Source organism: Pongo pygmaeus, chromosome 19, assembly GCF_028885625.2.
Source record: "Pongo pygmaeus isolate AG05252 chromosome 19, NHGRI_mPonPyg2-v2.0_pri, whole genome shotgun sequence".
NCBI classification, from domain to species: Eukaryota; Metazoa; Chordata; class Mammalia; order Primates; family Hominidae; genus Pongo; species Pongo pygmaeus.
Genome location: NC_072392.2, coordinates 2,773,398 through 2,791,737, shown reverse-complemented (window position 1 = coordinate 2,791,737; position 18,340 = coordinate 2,773,398). Strand labels below are relative to the sequence as shown.

General features: G+C 45.1%; 1 protein-coding gene across 8 annotated transcripts in view; it reads right to left on the bottom strand.

The window, feature by feature from the left end:
• The window catches only part of RAP1GAP2 (RAP1 GTPase activating protein 2), a 264,873-nt gene that overhangs the window by 43,780 nt on the left and 202,753 nt on the right, over positions 1-18,340 (bottom strand). For all 8 annotated transcript variants that reach the window (XM_063655344.1, XM_063655341.1, XM_063655343.1 and 5 more), the window contains 4 exons: positions 12,508-12,586; positions 11,623-11,676; positions 7,816-7,899; positions 1,279-1,379 (listed from right to left, as the gene is read on the bottom strand). In XM_063655344.1, coding sequence (XP_063511414.1) covers positions 1,279-1,379; positions 7,816-7,899; positions 11,623-11,676; positions 12,508-12,586 — 318 coding nt within the window. The remainder of the gene's footprint in view (positions 1-1,278; positions 1,380-7,815; positions 7,900-11,622; positions 11,677-12,507; positions 12,587-18,340) is intronic.

Genomic DNA, 18,340 nt, shown 5'->3' with positions numbered 1-18,340 from the left:
CACATGATGTGAGGAGCTCGTGTCAATCTGGCTGCTGCGGTGGGGAATTCTGGGGCCTGGAGCCATCTGCCAGCCACCAAGGAGAAAACAGGCTGGCCAGGTCTGGACTCATCCCAAATGCGGCCTTGGCCAAGGAAAGTCAAGCGCCAGAGTTTTCCAAGCAACGGCCCCAGTGTTCTATCTTACTGCCCACTTAAAAAAGCATAGACTGGGCCAGGCACAGTGGCTCACGCCTGTAATCCCAGCACTTTGGGAGGCCCAGGCAGGTGGACCACAAGGTCAGGAGATCGAGACCATCCTGGCCAGCATGGTGAAACCCCGTCTCTACTAAAAGTACAAAAATTAGCCAGGCATGGTGGCGTGCGCCTTGTAGTCCCAGCTACTCAGGAGGCTGATGCAGGAGAATCGCTTGAACCCAGGAGGCAAAGGTTGCCATGAGTCAAGATTGCACCACTGCATTCCAGCCTGGCGAGAGAGCGTGACTCCGTCTCAAAAAAAAAAAAAAGTATAGACTGTTGTATGGGTTCCTGCCTGAGGAACTGTTATATTTGCATCAGCTCCTCTTGATGCATTCTTTGTGTATTATCTAAAATAGATCATTTCAGGCCAGGCCCAGTGGCTCACACCGGTAATCCTAGCACTTTGGGAGGCTGAGGTGGGTAGATTGCCTGAGCTCAAGAGTTCAAGACCAGCCTGGGCAATATGGCGAAACCCTGTCTCTACTCAAATACAAAAACCTTAGCCGGGCGTGGTGGCAGGCACCTGTAGTCCCAGCTACACCGAAGGCTGAGGCAAAATAATCGCCTGAACCTGGGAGGTGGAGGCTGCAGTGAGCCGAGATCACACCACTGCACTCCAGCCTGGGCAACAGAGCAAGACTCTGTCTCCAAAAATAAAAAAATAAAAAATAAAATAAAATAGGTCATTTCCCCCCAAAACTGCACGGGGCTCCCTTTCCCACACACCTGGCAGGTGAGTGACAGGGAAGGTGGATTCCTTCCATTCTCAGTCTGGGCCAAAGTTAAGTAGGAACGCAAGTCTGGGGTGGGGCCCAGGGCCAAACATGAGTGCCTTCAGGGGAATCTGCCACACTGGATCACTCCTCGGACCCCTGATTCCTTAAAAATGCAGTGAGCGATCAGACCCTGAAAAGCCATCCCTCATTTCTTGTGTGTTTTTAACTCACATGTGCTCCCTGAGGACTGAGCTGTCTGCCTCTTGCCCTTCCTCTAGTACCCTTGTTGATGGAGTTGGAGCCATCACTTGGCTAAAACCCACCCTTTGAAATCCTGCAGTGTGATCGTGTCCCCCAGCAGGTCCAAGAACTCCTTAAAAGCTGGGCTCTCCTCATTGTTCCCAAATAGCTCCTCCTCCAGGGTCTGAAAGAGAAACAGGAATAAGGGCAGGAATTAGAAAAATCCTTTGTGATGCTAAAGGAAGGAATATGGATGCCCAGATACCCGGTCCCTTTCTTCCTTTCTCCCTATCTCCGAGCACATCCACCATAGCTGCCCTCAGTGGGACTGGGGTGGAGAGAGGAGGGACTGATGGAGACTCACTCCCAATACTTTGGGAGGCTGAGGCGGGTGGATCACTTGAGGTCAGGAGTTCAAGACCAGCCTGGCCAACATGGTGAAACCCCATCTCTACTAAAAATACAAAAAGTAACTGGGCGTGGTGGTGGGTGCCTGTAATCCCAGCTACTCGGGAGACTGAGACAGGAGAATCACTTGAGCCTGGGAAGCGGAGGTTGCAGTGGGCCAAGATCATGCCATTGCACTCCAGTCTGGGTGACAGAGTTCTTTATTTGAGAATAAAGAACTCTCAAAACTCTAAAGTAATCAAAACCACAATGATATACCACTTCCCACCCACTAGGATGGCCACAATGAAAAATAAAGGCAATAAAAGGCAATAACAAGTGTTGGTGAGGGTGTGGAGAAATCAGAACCATCACAAGCTGCTGCTGAAAATGGAAAATGACGCAGCCGCTGTGGAAAACAGTCCAGCAGTTCCTCAAAAGGCTAAATGCAGAGTCACCATATGATCTGGCAACTTCACTCCCGGGCATATACCGAAGGCTAAACGCAGAGTCACCATAAGATCCGGCAATTTTGCTCCCAGGCAAATACCGAAAGCTAAATGCAGTCACCATGTGATCCAGAAACTTCACTCCCGGGCATATACCGAAGGCTAAACACCGAGTCACCTTGTGATCCAGAAACTTCGCTCCCGGGCATGTACCAAAGGCTAAACGCAGAGTCGCCATATGATCTGGCAACTTCACTCCCCGGCATGTACCAAAGGCTAAACGCAGAGTCACTATATGATCCGGCAACTTCACTCCCGGGCATGTACCAAAGGCTAAATAGAGTCACCATATGATCCGGCAACTTCACTCCCAGGCAAATACCGAAGGCTAAACGCAGAGTCACCATATGATCCGGCAACTTCACTCCCAGGCATGTACCAAAGGCTAAATAGAGTCACCATATGATCCAGAAACTTCACTCTGAGGTATATACCAAAGGCTAATCACAGAGTCACCATATGATCTAGCAACTTCACTCTCAGGTATATACCAAAGAGAAATGAAAACATGTCCACAGAAAATGTATACATGAATTTCAATAAAAGTACTATTCATAATGGCCCAAAAGGAGAAAGAACCCAAATGTCCATCTGATGAATAGATAGACAAAATGTGGGCTATCCACACAATGGAATATTATTTGGCCATGAACAAGGAACAACGTGCTGATACATACTACGACCTGGATAAACCCTGAAAATATTACGCTGAGTGAAAGAAACCAGACACAAAAGGCCACATATGATGATTCCATTTATAAAAGGTCTGGAATAGGCAAATCTGTAGAGACAGAAATTAGATTAGGGTTGGCAGGAGCTAAAGGAAAGGGGGATGGGGAGTGACTGCTGGTGAGTGTGGGGTTTCTTTTGGGGGTGATGAAAATGTTCTGGAGTTAGTGAGGACAAGTGCACGATTCTGTGGTTACACTACAAACCACTGAACTGCACACTTTATTGAGATATAAATTACATAACATTATGAATTATACGGTATGAGAATTATGCTGATGTGCTCAATAAAACTGTTATTTTAAAAAATGTTTTTAACCCAACAGTTAAAAAAAATCCAATTAGAAAATGGTCAAAAGTCATGAAAACGGCTGGGCACGGTGGCTCACACCTGTAATTCTAGCACTATGGGAGGCTGAGGCAGGCGGATCACTTGAGGTCCAGAGTTCGAAACCAGCCTGGCCAACATGGCGAAACCCCGTCTCTACTAAAAATGCAAAAATCAGCCGGGCATGGTGGCACATGCCTGTAGTCCCAGCTACCTGGGAGGCTGAGGTGGGAGAATCGCTGGAACCCGGGAGGCGGAGGTTGCAGTGAGCTGAGATCGTACCACTACACCCAGCCTGGGTGACAGAGTGAGACCCTGTCTCAAAAAAAAAAGACATGAACAGGCATTTCCCCTAAGAGGAAATACAGATGGCAAATAAGCACATGAAAAGATGTCCAACATCATTAACCATCAGAGAAATGCAAATTAAAACCATAAGGTGATATCACTACACATCTATCAGAATGGCTAAAATAAAAAATAGTCACAACACCAAATGCTGGCAGGTTATAGAGAAACTGGATCACTCGTACATTGCTGGTGAGAAGAACCACTCTAGAAAACAGTTTGGCAGTTTTTTGGGTTTTTTTTTGAGATGGAGTCTTTTTGAGATGCAGTCTCACTCTGTCGTCCAGGCTGGAGTGCAATAGTGCAATCTTGGCTCACAGCAACCTCCACCTCCCGGGTTCAAGCGATTCTCCTGCCTCAGCCTCCCGAGTAGCTGGGACTACAGGCGCCCGCCACCACCTGGCTAATTTTTTGTATTTTTAGAAGAGACGGGGTTTCACCGTGTTAGCCAGGATGGTCTCAATCTCCTGACCTCGTGATCCATCCACCTCGGCCTCCCAAAGTGCTGGGATTACAGGCGTGAGCCACCGCGCCCGGCCGGCAGTTTCTTACAAAACTAAACACATAATTACCATACAACTCAGCAGCTGTATTCCTAAGCATGTATCCCAGAGAAATGAAAACTTATGTTCACACAAAAACCTATATACAGATGTTCACAGCAACTTTATTCATAATAGCCAAAAATGTCTTTCAGTGGGTGATGGTTAAACACGAACTGTGGTACAGTTATAATACCATGGAATACTACTCAGCATTGAAAAAGAACACAGTATTGATATACCCAAGAACTTGGATTAATCTTGCTGACTGGAAAAAAGCCAATCTCAAGTGGTTATATACTATATGACTCCATTTATATACCATTTTTGAAATAACAATGTTTTAGAAGTTGGAGAACAGATGAGTGGTTGTCAGGGGTTACGGACTGGAGCTGGGAGATTGATGTCCACAGCCTGGTTGTGGTATTGTGCTATCATTTTGTAAGACATCACTTTGTGGGGAAAGTAGGTAAAGGGTGCATGAGATCTCACTGTATTATTTTTTACAACTCTATGTGAATCTACAAATACCTAAAGATAAAAAGGTTAGTAATTTTTTTTTTTTTTGAGATGGAGTTTCGCTCTTGTTGCTCCAGCTGGAGTGCAATGGCACGATCTCAGCTCACTGCAACCTCTGCCTCCCAGGTTCAAGCGATTCTCCTGCCTTAGACTCCCAAGTAGCTGGGACTATAGGCGCCCATCACCACTCCCGGCTAATTTTGTAAAAAACAAAGCTGAAAACAGTAGCAAGCTCTGCAAACAGTAACAGGCTTCAAACACTGCCTGATCAACAGGCTCTACCCACAGTGGCAGGATCTGCAAACAGCTAAAGGCTCTGCAAACATGCACAGGCTGCCATGAAGAGCTGCAGATGATACAAAGACACTCTAGCCTACCCAATCACTTCAAGAGAATGTCTTCGGTAGGTAATTGTAACAATAACAACAAAAAGCAGAACTTGGGCTCCATGCCTTCAACAGGCAACAGAATCTGGTAGATTTCAATAATTTTATTTTGTTTTTTATGGTATTTTTTTTTTTAGAATTACCTTCATTTCATGATAAATGATACTGGTTTTCCAGTTAGAGGAGTGACATAAAATTTCCTTTAAAAATAAATGCATGTGGCCGGGTGCAGTGGCTCACGCCTGTAATCCCAGCAATTTGGGAGGCCGAGGCAGGCGGATCACCTGAGGTCGGGAGTTCGAGACCAGCCTGACCAACATGGTGAAACCCCGTCTCTACTAAAATTACAAAATTAGCTGGGCATGGTGGTGGCTGCCTGTAATCCCAGCTGCTCAGGGGAGCTGAGGCAGGAGAACTGCTTGAACCCGGGAGGCAGAGGTTGCAGTGAGCCGAGATCACGCCTTTGCACTCCAGCTTGGGCAACAAGAGCAAAAGTCCGTCTCAAAAAAATAAAAATAAAAAAATAAAATAAATGCATGTAAGTTTAAAACAAAACTTTTTAAAGAAAATATTTCGTTAAAATAGGTGTGATAAAGATCTTAACACTGGCATAGGGTGCAACAAATGCTATAATACAGGTCCTGGATATGGTGTGTGAATGTCTGAAGGCTGGGAAACACCACACTCTAGAAGGAGTCAACAAACTGCAGCCCGTGGGCTGAGTCTGTCCTGCTGCCTGTGTTTATCAATAAAGTTTTATTGGAATGCAGACAGGCCAACTCATTTATCTATTGTCTATTGCTACTTCTGCACCACCAAGGCAAAGCTGAGCGGCTATCACAGAGACTCCAAGGCCCGTGAAGTCCAAAATATTTACTATTTGGCCCTTTACCCAAAAAGGTTTGCCAATCCCTGATCTATATAGCACACCATGAAGGCGTCACAACTCTAGCCACATGTCCTACTTGCCCCAGGTCATGAGGCCAGAGTGTGGAAGAGCAGCTGCTTCCAGGCAACCTACATCTCCCACTAGAAAAACAATGCAGCGTGTGCTCTGGGACCTGCACTTCTCTTGCAAGATTCACATCCAGTCTGAGAGTAGTAGCATTGCCATTATTTTGATCCTGGCCTTGAGCTGGACCGTGCACTCAGGGAGGGGTCTTAGTCATCACCGTTTCCCCCAGCGTGCATAGCACAGTGCACAGCAAACATGAGAGTTAGATGAGGCTCCTTTATATCCAGAGACCAGCACAGGGCTTTGATGCAACAAACGTTCATATTACACATCCCCCAGCTGCAGGTTTGCAAAACAACAATCTGCCTAGGTTCTTAAAAAAAAAAAAAAAAAAAATTATCTTCTTGGCTTTTTCCCCCACAGCAGCATCAGGTACATAAACAATACACAGACTCCCTCTCGGAGATGGATGGCTCATGTTCAGTAATTATAACTTTGCTGGAACATTGGATTATAATCACCTTATAAGATCCGCTTTGGTAAATTCCACAAGCAAAGAACTTTAATTAGGGGGTTTTATTAGCAAAGCTGTATAAAATAAAAATGTAATATGTGAAAATGATTATAGTAGCTACCTGAATAATCTCCCTTAAATTATAAGATTCATCAGTGTTCATCTTGCAGATCCTAAACTCTTCATCTAATTAGAATATTTTTAAGCAAATGCATGTCTTTTAAGGTCCAATATCTCTAAATGAGAACATCAGGTGTCGTCTAACAGAGAAAGATACCATCATGCAAAGAAATACAAATAATACCAGAAGATACTGTTAACCTGCCATTAGTAGGGCCGGCATTTTTATTCATTCATTAACTCACATAACAATGTGTATTTACATGAAGGTGGTGTATTTATATGCTAGGCTCTTAGATGATACAAGGATGAAATGGGTGTGGAACTTTCCTCTCAAAGAGCCTCGGTGAGGAAACAATGTGTTCAGCTAACCCCTCTACCTGGGATGTTAATAAATGTTCATGGCAGGAAAGAGGTAGGGAAGATGGGAAGTTTGTGTCTGTAAGTATGGAAACCACTAAGTTCAACAAAGTTATAAACAGTCCTTTACCTTGGGGGTTCTTTAAGCCTTTAAAAGGTTCCCACACAAGTCACAACCCCTCCCCAGGTCATTTGCTCACGGACTACACCATCAGACTAGCATTCACAGAGTACACCATCAGACTAGCATTCGTGAAACACACTTTGAGAAACATGATTCTGGCCAGTTAACTCCAAAGCAACGTGTGAGGGCTACAAAACACAGAGGCTGAGCAGTGGTGTGCTGGCAAATTTTGAGTCACTGGCTCTCCAAAGGAGGAAGCTAGAAATCCTGGTGTTTGCAAATTTCCATAGTGTAAATACTTCCGCCACTTCCACCATGATTGACTTCAAGCTGCCAACGTGATGTCACGGAACAGAGTTGTGAAGAGACGCACCCAGCTGGCTCCATCACATCACTCAAGTTTGGGGAGAAAAAACTAATTCCCAGTGGCGAGAAATTTGGGCAAGGAGAGAGCAGCCTATGCTCCTCCATTCCCTTGACCTAGTCTGGTTTTTCTTATAACCAGCAGCCCATAAATACATATAAGACGAGGCAGCCAGGAAGAACGAGAATTTGCTATATGAAAAAAATGACATCACTGTTCAAGGACGTGCAGGCCTTTTTGTAGGAAGTAGCCTTGCTGGAAAGTTCTGCTACCTCCTAATTCATACCTCCAGTCTAATTCATACCTTCAATGTGACCGTTGTATTCCAAATGCTTCAGAACGCAGGTCAGGGCTCCTGTGTTCAGGGTGGGGATAAAAAGAGTCCTAACTGAAAAACCACAGGATACGGTCACCGGTATGGATGGTGCTGCTTACCTGCCTGGCTTTTTGATAAATGACTCCGAATTTGAATGTGTTGTTGACTTCATGCTCATCATAGGACACAATCATTTGGGAGGCCTGGAAAATGTGGCAAGAAAAAAAAAAATCAACATCTGTTAAATTTGGAATCAAGTGAGGAAGCACATGGCAGGGGAAGCATCCATTTGGGGAGAGAATGTGTTCCCTGGTATGAAACATCCACATACACGGAGGGAGAGAAATAATAAGTACACAGTCGGGCTGCAGCTCCAAAGTCAGCTAGCTTCTAAAACTTGGGCTTCCCCAGTAGGAACCAAACCTCTGTATCACTCATTCCACTCCCATCCAGATGTGCCAGTCAAGGCTCGGGCACATGTGTCCAGCAGTTTACTTGACCCCATTGTTGAATCTGTGGTGTAAAAAGTGAAGCCAGAACCCCAAAACTGGTCAGCAAGGATAACTCTTGTCCTAATTCCACCTCTAATCAGCAGTATGAGTCTGAGCAAGTCGCCGCTCCTGACCAAACTTCAATCCCCTCTGCATAAATTGAGAGGTCTCTAAGGAGACCATGCTAAGGAGGAACATACCCTAATACAATATGCAAAGAGAAAATGTTTAAAAACCTGACTCCTGGTTCTATCTAATTTTCCGTTACGCATCATAGAGTTGATGACTGGGATCAGAAAAACTAAACTCCAGGTTTTTTTGGGTTTCTTTTTTTTTTTTGAGAAGGAGTCTCACTAAGTCGCCCAGGCTGGAGTGCAATGGCGTGGTCTCGGCTCACCGCAACCCAACCTCTGCCTCCCGGGTTCAAGCAAGTCTCCTGCCTCAGCCTCCCGAGTAGTTGGGATTACAGGCCCCCACCATCACACCAGCTAATTTTTGTATTTTTAGTAGAGACGGGGTTTCACCATGTTGGCCAGGCTGGTCTCGAACTCCTGACCTTGTGATCCGCCTGCCTCGGCCTCCCAAAGTGCTGAGGTTACAGGCGTGAGCTACCACGCCCAGCCTAAACTCTAGTTTTGAATCCACTGTTTTTACCTATGTAGCTTTGAGTGAGCTGCTTCTCTGGAGCTGAGTTTCTTCACCTGTTAAATGGAGATGTGTAGTTATGAAGATTCAAAAAGAAAGAACTGAGCACAGAGCAGCTATCATCATCATCATCATCTATATGACCCTCCAGAAATATCAGAGCTGAACCAGCCTATTGGGGAAGAAAAGATTTGGGAGCTGTTGGGATAATCTCAGCAATAAAGGAGGGATTCTCAGTGTGGAGACTTGAAATTTGAATGTCCCTTCCAACTTTTACATTAAAAATAAAAAGACAAGAAAATTGAGTATCATTTTTCACCTGTACAAGGAATACTAATGGATCGTCTTACAATTGGTCTAGGAAAAAAACCTTGGTGTGTGTTACGGACAATTAACTGTTAAAGCTATTTTAAATTATTTGTATTTAGCAGAGTACTTTCAACTTGAGTGATCTGAGCTGAATTTCAAGACTTAATAAATTATGTTTGGAAATTTTAACTTCAATGAAGTAATTATTTGCTACGAAAGACACAAACATTAAATTACTAAACAAAGATGGCGCAATATCTTTGTTTTTGTTTTGTTTTGTTTTTTATGACGCTCCTGAGAACCAACCCAACTGAAGCATTTCAATGCAGTTAAATGAGAAACGTGTTTAGTGTCAAAAGAGCCCAAGAAGGCACTGGTGTGAAAGGTTCGATCTCAGAGGCTGGTCAATTACCGTGGTGCACTTTCTGGTCACTTTGCACATGTAGATTTGAAGGACAGTGGTGAAAACATTAAATGTGACATTTGAAAAAGAAAAAAAAAAAAAAAGGAGGGATTCAACCACACGTTATGCGAGAGGAAGAACAAACCCGGAACAACTTATTGGCCGGAATCTGCGGCCTGTGTGAGGTTGCCACACACTGTGTATCTCTGTGAGGCTCTCAGCTGTCAGCTGTCTGGGGAAACGGACGCTTCGCAGCTCCCCCAGCGAAGGCGCTGCTGCCCGACCCTGGAGCCTCCACTCCTGCCTGGGTGTCACAGGGGAGGAACAGCTGCCCTGCCAGGGAGAGGCACCAGGCCATAGAGAACTTCCAAAGAACGTTCTAAACTCTGCAAATTTTAAAAACACACACATGTGCACATCTCAGCCAGATGAACATCCCAGCCGGACTCAGCTGTCCTTCAAATACAGAAAACATGAAAATACAGCTGCTCTTCCATTATCACCAAGGCCCGAGGCTTTCCAAGTGATAGAGAGAACTGTGCAAATAAATACCATTGGTCCTCTCAGTGGCTATGATTTGACAACCAAAATTGCCAAACCTGCAGTTAAGTTAGACCTTTGTGATGGGATTTTAATGTCTGGTTAAACCCCACTCATTCAGTTGTAATTATAAAGGGGAGGTCAGTCTCAATGAGAGAAAATGTTCAATGAAGCGTAGCATACTCGTGGTATCAACAGATGCTAAAATAGCTAAACAGAGGCACAAGGAAGACGAAAGGCTCTGCGCAGGAGAGGACTCCGCCATTCGCTCAGCCACTGCAGGTGGATACACGGCTGCTTCTGAGAGTAGCATGCCCAGTCGTCAACACTGAAAGTGTTTGTTCCAGCTGGGTGCGGCGGCTCATGCCTGTAATCCCAGCACTTTGGGAGGCCGAGGAGGGCGGATCACCTGAGGTCAGTTCGAGACCAGACTGGCCAACATGGTGAAACGCCCATCTCTACTAAAAATACAAAAATTAGCTGGGCATGGTGGCGCACACCTGTAGTCCCAGCTACTTGGGAGGCTGAGGCAGGAGAATCGCTTGTACCAGGAGGTGCAGGTTGCAGTGAGCTGAGATCGCGCCACTGCACTCCAGCCTGGGTGACAGAGCGAGACTCAGTCTCAAAAAATGAGTGTTTGTTCCAGGGGATTCTGGATGTCTCTGCTGGGATGGGGCCTCTCTTCCTCACCAGACATTTCATCTCATGGGTCCTGGTTGTCAGAGTTGGGCCTCAGAGGATAGACAGAGCCAGCCCCAGCAGGCCTCAGCTGCTGCAGCGTGACCCACGGCAGAAGCTCAGAAGCACGGCTCTGCTTCCGTTGTCCCTCTCCAGAGCCTGCCGGCCCACGAAGAGGCAGTCGATGCACCGGGTCTTTTCCTGTGGCCAAATTCAAGCAATTCACTGTCCGTGGGTGACTTCAGTCCTCTCGTGCCATAATTATTCCTCAGTGGGTTTATTATTATTGCTCTTCTTCCCACTCACACCCCCACATCAGAACTGGGGTCAGTATCAGGCCAATTCAAAGGAAGCTGATATCAGAAAACCAGCTGGTTTATAAATGAAGGCAGCAGAGGCTTATACGGCCTGAGAGCTGCAGTAACACGGGCAATGGGGGGGCGGCTGTCTGGCCTTTCTCTTCTTGGTGAGCGTCTGCCTGCTGTACTTCCCGCCCCTCTGTGACAGCAGACTGGATCTGCACCAGCCCCCAGCTACAGAGTCACATCCACCTCCAGCACTGGCCTCAGGGAGGTACCACTGAGGTGTGGTGGAGAAGCTACAACACTGCTACCCTCTGTCACCTTCACAGCAGCCTGGGGACCAATTCAACTGGGCTGGAGACCTAGGCATGGCTGAGGATGGGTTCCCAGTGGAGCAGTTTGTGAACGGGTGGGCAGGGAGAGAGGGAGACCCGGAAGCTTATTATGGAGACCCCACGAAACCCCACTATGATGCAGAGAACTCCCCAAAGAGCCACAGGTCTGCAAATCCTTGCCAAGCTGCAGGGCCCCTATGTTGGGAGGCATGAAGGTCCTCACCTTGGGGTACAGGACAGGGTTGAATCTCAGTCCCACTGCATCATCACAGAAAGCCTGAGAAGGGAGAAGAACACGCAGGTCAGGGATGATATCTGTAGAGGACATCTGGGCTCCTCTGTCCACCTCAACAATGCAGCATGGGAGGGCGAGGCACATGGGTCAGGAGGCCTGGGCTGGGATTCTGACTGCTGCTCACTAACATGTGCCCAGGCAAGTCAACCACCCTTTCTGGGGTTTGCTGATGAAGTGTGGGAAGGGATTAGACAAAGCCTGAGGCTCATCACCATTCTGGCCTGAAGACAAGGCCAAAAACTATCCAGCCCACAACTGCCACCAAAGGTTTGCAGCACAGTTCTGTGACATTCCTGCTCCCAGAGTGAGGCTCCAACCAACCCAGCTGACTCTCTTGCTCACCCCACTTTGCTAACTCAGTTCTCAGGTTCGCAGGCTCCTTACTCAAGGGGGTGCTCAATCTGGATCATCCTTCAGCCCAACTCGGGCCTCTCCTCTGCTGTGAAGGTTCTCCTGGCCACCCCGCCCCCACCCCTCCACGGAAGTCCTACAGCACTCAGCACATCCAGCCACATCTTTCTATTTCTCTCACCTCCCAAACTAGCTGTGAACTACCTGGCGGTAGAGACCATGCAGCATACTGTTCCTAAGCAGCCTTGGCAACAAGGATGAGCTATGGAGGGCATAGGAAAGACAGAGGTATCTGCCCACAGCCCTCCCGGACCCCCATCAGTGCCGTCAAGGGCCAAAGAGTAAAGCAGCCTCCCCTTCTCTAAGGGCTGAGCCCAGCCAGGATACGCCTGCACCCCCACTCCAGAGGCCAGCCCTGGGCTGAGAGGGGAAGCTACCGTCTCTCACAGGTTGGTTTCTCACCTTTGCAATCTGAGGGACACTGGGAAGCTTGCTCAGTCCAGCCAAGGGGATCCTCTCATGTACCGTCTTCAGTTTGGACCTACACAAGATGGGAAAAAAAAGGACATCCCTAAGAAACAGTCAGTGAGGGCGCGGGGCTCGTGCCTGTCATCTCAGCACTTTGGGAGGCCAAGGAGGGCAGATCACTTGAGGTCAGGAGTTCGAGACCAGCCTGTCCAACATGGTGAAACCCTGTCTCTACTAAAAATACAAAAAAATTAGCCACACATGGTGGCAGATGCCTGTAATCCCAGCTACTTGGGAGGCTGAGGCAGGAGAATCACTTGAACCCAGGAGACGGAGGTTGCAGTGAGTAGAGATTGTACCACTGCACTCCAGCCTGGACAACAAGAGTGAGACTCCATCTCAAAAAAAAGAAGAAAAGAAACAGTCAACGAGGAAGGTGGCCGAGATCACAGCACATAGGACACTGGCTTCAGGACTCTCTGAGGCCAGATCGGCCTCAGGTGGCCCAACCACACACTGGGCACCACATTCACATGGTGCGAAAACGGAATCCTACTTGGGCGTGCTGGGGAGGTGGCTACTTAAAGAACACACCTGGCTGGGGGCAGTGGCTCACGCCTGTAATCCCAGCACTTTGGGAAGCCAAAGATGGTGGATCACGAGGTCAGGAGTTCGAGACCAGCCCAGCCAATATGGTGAAACTCTGTCTCTACTAAAAACACAAAAATTAGCTGGGCACCGTGGTGGGTGCCTGTAATCCCAGCTACTCGGGAGGCTGAGGCAGGAGAATCGCTTGAACCCGGGAAGCGGGGGTTGCAGTGAGCCGAGATTGTGCCACTGCACTTCAGCCTGGGCGACAGAGCAAGACTCTGCCTCAAAAAAAAAAAAAAAAACAGAACACGCCTGATATATCTGTCTGCCACTGAAATACGGGAAATGCAAATAAGGACGCCATTATTTTTTGGTTTGTTTGGAGGTTTTTGTGTTCTCCCAAAGAACTGAGCACAGCTTCTGGATATATTTGGGTTTTGTCATGAAATTAAACCTTTATGAAAAGAAAACCTAGTATTTCAAAATCTGGGTTTACTCAAAATATAAATGGGATGGAATCTGCTTCATAAAGGGATTCACCATGAGAGTCTAAATTTAGCCTGATCCCCTGATTCATTTCGCACATTATGAAAATGCTGGATTTTACTGAATGCTTTTCTGTATCTGAGGAGATAACCATATGGTTTTTAATCTGTTGACCTGGTGAATTACATTTCTGTTGAGCCATTTTTTGATTCCATGGGTAAAACTCCACTTACTTCTGACATATTATTTTTAATATCCTGAATTTATTTTTTATTTTTTATTTTTATTTATTTATTTGAGACAGAGTTTCGCTCTTGTTGCCTATTTATTTATTTGTTTGAGACAGAGTTTCTCTCTTGTTGCCCAGGCTGGAGTGCAATGGCGCGATCTTGGCTCACTGCAACCTCTGCCTCCCGGTTTCAAGAGATTCTCCCGCCTTAGGCTCCCAAGTAGCTGGGACTACTGGTGCCTGCCACCATGCCTGGCTAATTTTTTATATTTTTAGTAGAGACAGGGTTTCACTATGTTGGCCAGGCTGGTCTCGAATTCCTGACCTCAGGTGATCCACCCACCTCCGCCTCCCAAAGTGCTGGGATTACAGGGGTGAGCCACCGTACCCGGCCAAGTTCAATTTATTAATACAGCAGTCCCCCTTATCCACGGCTTTGCTTTCCCCAGTTTCAGTTACCAGTGGTCAACCACGGCCAAAAAAATATTAAATGGAAAATTCCAGAAATAATTTGTAAGTTTTCAATTTTGTGGTGTCCTGAATAGCATGATGAAATCTTCCACCGTCCCACTCTATCCACCTGGGACATGCATTTTCCCTTTGTCCAGCATATCCACGCCCTACACGCTCCCTACCCATCAGTCACTTAGCAGCCATCTCAGTGATCGGAGGGACTGTTGCAGTATCTCACCGCCTGTGTTCAAGCCACCCTCACCCTTATCATACTAATAACGGCCCCAAAGTGCAAGGCCCATGAGTGAGGCTGGCACTTCGGATATGACAAAGAAAAACTGTTAAATGCCTCCTTTAAGTCGAAACGTGAAAGTTCTTAATAAGGAAAGAAAAAAATTCTATGCTAAGGTTGCTGAGATCCATGGTATGGATGAATTTTCTATGTGTGAAATTGTGAAGAAGGAAAAAGAAATTATTGCTAGTTTTGCTGTTGTACCTCAGACTGCAAAAGTTATGGCCATAGTGCATAAATGCTTAGCTAAGATGAAAAGAGGATGACATGTGTGGGTGAAAGATATAAACAGATGTGTTTCCATTGACGGCAATCAGGTTTGGGACTATCTGACATTTCGGGCATCCACTGGGGGTCTTGGAATATTTCCCCCACGAATATGAGGAGACTACTGTATTTTATTTAGATTTTCACAGCTCTGTTCAAAAGCAACACTGACCTATTTTTTATTTTCTTGTGCTTCCCTTGCCAGGTTTTGATATCAAGGTGTTATTCCAGTCTTATAAAATTGCTGGGTAGCTTCTCATCCTTTTTTTTTTTTTTTTTTAAAGACGGAGTCTCTCACTCTGTCACCCAGGCTGGAGTGCAGTGGTACAATCTCGGCTCACTGCAACCTCCACCTCCCGGGTTCAAGCAATTCTCCTGCCTCAGCCTCCTGAGTAGCTGGGATTACAGGCATGCGCCACCACGCCCAGCTAATTTTTATATTTTTAGTAGAGACAATGTTTCACCATGTTGGCCAGGCTGGTCTCAAACTCCTGACCTCAAGTGATCCACCCACCTTGGCCTCCCAAAGTGCTGGGATTACAGATGTGAGCCACCACGCCCAGCCTGATCCTTTGAAATAGTTTGTATAATAAAGAGATTTTCTCATTCCTTAAAGGTTTGCTAAAACTAGTCTGTGACATCTCTGGGCCTGCTGTTTTTATAGGAGGATACTTTTGCGTACTAATTCAAATTCTTTAGTGGTGAATGTTTAGGTTTTCTGCTCCTCATTGAGTCAATTTTGGTAATTTATACGTTTATATGAAAGCATTCATTAAGCACATTGATACAAAGTTGTTTTTGGTATTCTCTGAAGACTTCATCTCTGTTTCTAATTGCGTCCTTACCTTTACTGCTGTAATACTATTTGTATCTTTTCTTTTCTTTTTTTCTTTTTCTTTTTTTTTTTTTTTTTTTTTTTTTGAGATGGAGTTTCACTCTTGTTGCCCAGGCTGGATCTCAGCTCACTGCAACCTCCACCTTCCAGGTTCAAGTGATTCCCCTGCCTCTGCCTCCCGAGTAGCTGGAATTACAGGTGCCCGCCAACTCATCTGACTAATTTTTTTGTATTTTTAGTAGACAGGATTTCACCATGTTGGCCAGGCTGGTCTCGAACTTGTGACCTCAGGTGATCCACCCACCTCAGCCTCCCAAAGTGCTGGGATTACAGGCGTGAGCCACCACACCTGGCCTGTTTGTATCTTTTTCTTGTTTTCCCTTATCAGTTTTAGCTGGAGGTTTATCGATCTTACTAGTCTTTTCAAAGTCTTTGAAAAGACTAGTAAGATCTAGTAGGACTGAGTTTTTTCTTTTACTATCTCTATCCTTTTTTATTTTTGCTTCCTATTTCACTAGTCTGTTCTTGCCTTTTTTATTTCCTTCCTTCTATTTTCTTCAGAGTTTTTTCTACTACTCTTTTTCCAACTTCCTGACCTACATACTTACTCATTTAATCTTTTTTTAAATTGCATTTAGAACTATACATCTCTCTCTAAATATCACTTTAACTGCAGCCCACACAATTTGATACATAGTATTTTCACTGTCATTTAGTTCTAAATATTTTGTCAGTTCTTTTGTGATTTCCTCTTTAGCCCATTAGTTATTTTTTAAAGTTTTTAACTTTCCAAATGTGAGATTTTCTTTCCCTCCAGTATTTTAATTGTTGATAATTTATCTTATATTCAAGGAACATAATCTAAATGATATTATTTGAAATTTGTTGACTTTAATACATGGACTTTTACTTTTTGCCACTCCACGTGAGCTTGAAAAAATGTATTTTTTTCTTCTGTTAAGAGCAGGAATATATGCTAGCCAAGATCAAATTTGTTAACTGTATCATTCAAGTCTTCCATAGCCTCACAATTTTTTGCCTGCTCAATCCACTGGTTTCTCAGCAATGTTGTCAAAATCTCCCACTATAATTGGTGTTTATCCACTTCTCCTTCTATTTCTCTCAGTTTTGCTTTTTAAAATTCAAGACCATGTTATTAAGTACAAGTTAATGACTGTTAGATATTCTGGGTAAACAGAGCATGTTCACGGAACATCAGGGTGATGAAGAACAGAATGTGCCCTCTTTATTATTACCTAGGCCAAGGCCTCTGGGGACCTAGAAGAAGGACTCTTTCCCTGCCCAGTTTCTGAACAAATTCAAAAGCAAACAAACAACAGAGTAAGGTGTTTGGAGTCAAAATCACTCCACCACGTGGGAGCACACAGCTTAGTGTGAAGATGAAACGGGTCTAACTAAATACCAGAATCAGCCCAACTTACCCACCCAGTCACAGGCAGTGTGGGCCAGGGGCAAGCCCCCTCCCATGGAGCTGCTCAGGTGAGACTTACTGCACAGGAGACCACCCTCAGGGCAGCTCGGTCCAAGAGGAAAAGGGGGAAGGAACACAGCTACACATGTGAGTTCCTGCTCCCAAACATGCCCACCAGGGAGGGCGAAGAGAGCCCGGGTGTTACACCGAAGTATTCCCTCTAGCCACAGGAAACATCAGGAGTGGGGAAGAAGTATTCCAGGTTACAAAGGAGTACATTATCCCTAGTCTTTTTGTCCTGAAATTCTATTTTGTCTGATATTACTATTGCTATGCCAACTTTCATGGTACCTTCCCAGCGTATCTTTTTCCATTCCTTTATTTTAAATCTTTCCACATCATTTTTCTTTAGGTATGTCTCTTATAAGCAGAATATAGCTATATTTTTAATTCAATCTGATAGGCTGGTATTGTAATAGGCTAATTTAATCTATTTATACTTATTGCAATTACTATCATATTTGAAACTTTTTCTTTTTCTTTTTTTTTTTTTTTTTTTTTTTTTTGAGACGCAGTCTTGCTCTGTCATCCACTGGAGTAGTATAGTGGTGCGATTTCAGCTCACTGCAACTTCCACCTCCCAGGTTCAAGTGATTCTCCTGCCTCAGCCTCCTGAGTAGCTGGGATTACAGGCACACGCCACTACGCCCAGCTAATTTTTTGTATTTTTAGTAGAAACGGGGTTTCGCCATGTTGGCCAGGCTAGTCTCAAACTCCTGACCTCAGGTGATCTACCCACCTTGGCTTCCCAAAGTGCGAGGATTACAGGCGTGAGCCACCGTGACTGGCCTAAAATTATTACTAAACCATCATTTTATATTTTTTGTTCCCTGTGTTTTCTTTCCTTTTTTTCTTTTCCTTTCCTACCTTCAATTGATTTTTTGTTTTTTGCTTTCTTTTTGTTAATCCTCTTTTTATCTCCTACTGATTTGCTATAGACTGTGTTTCTGTATCTTCCAATACACTTATTTATATTTTTTTCATCAAACTCTAAGATTGTATTCTCTCTCCTGAGGGGCATAAATAAGCAACAACAGAGTATGCTTTTATCCACTGAACATTTTTTCCTTCCCATTGTCCTTGCTACTTTTGTTTATAAATTTAGTTCAAGCTTCCTTTTAAACATGCAAAATACCCACTTTTTACCATCAGTAATTAAATTTATCAACATACTTTATCTAT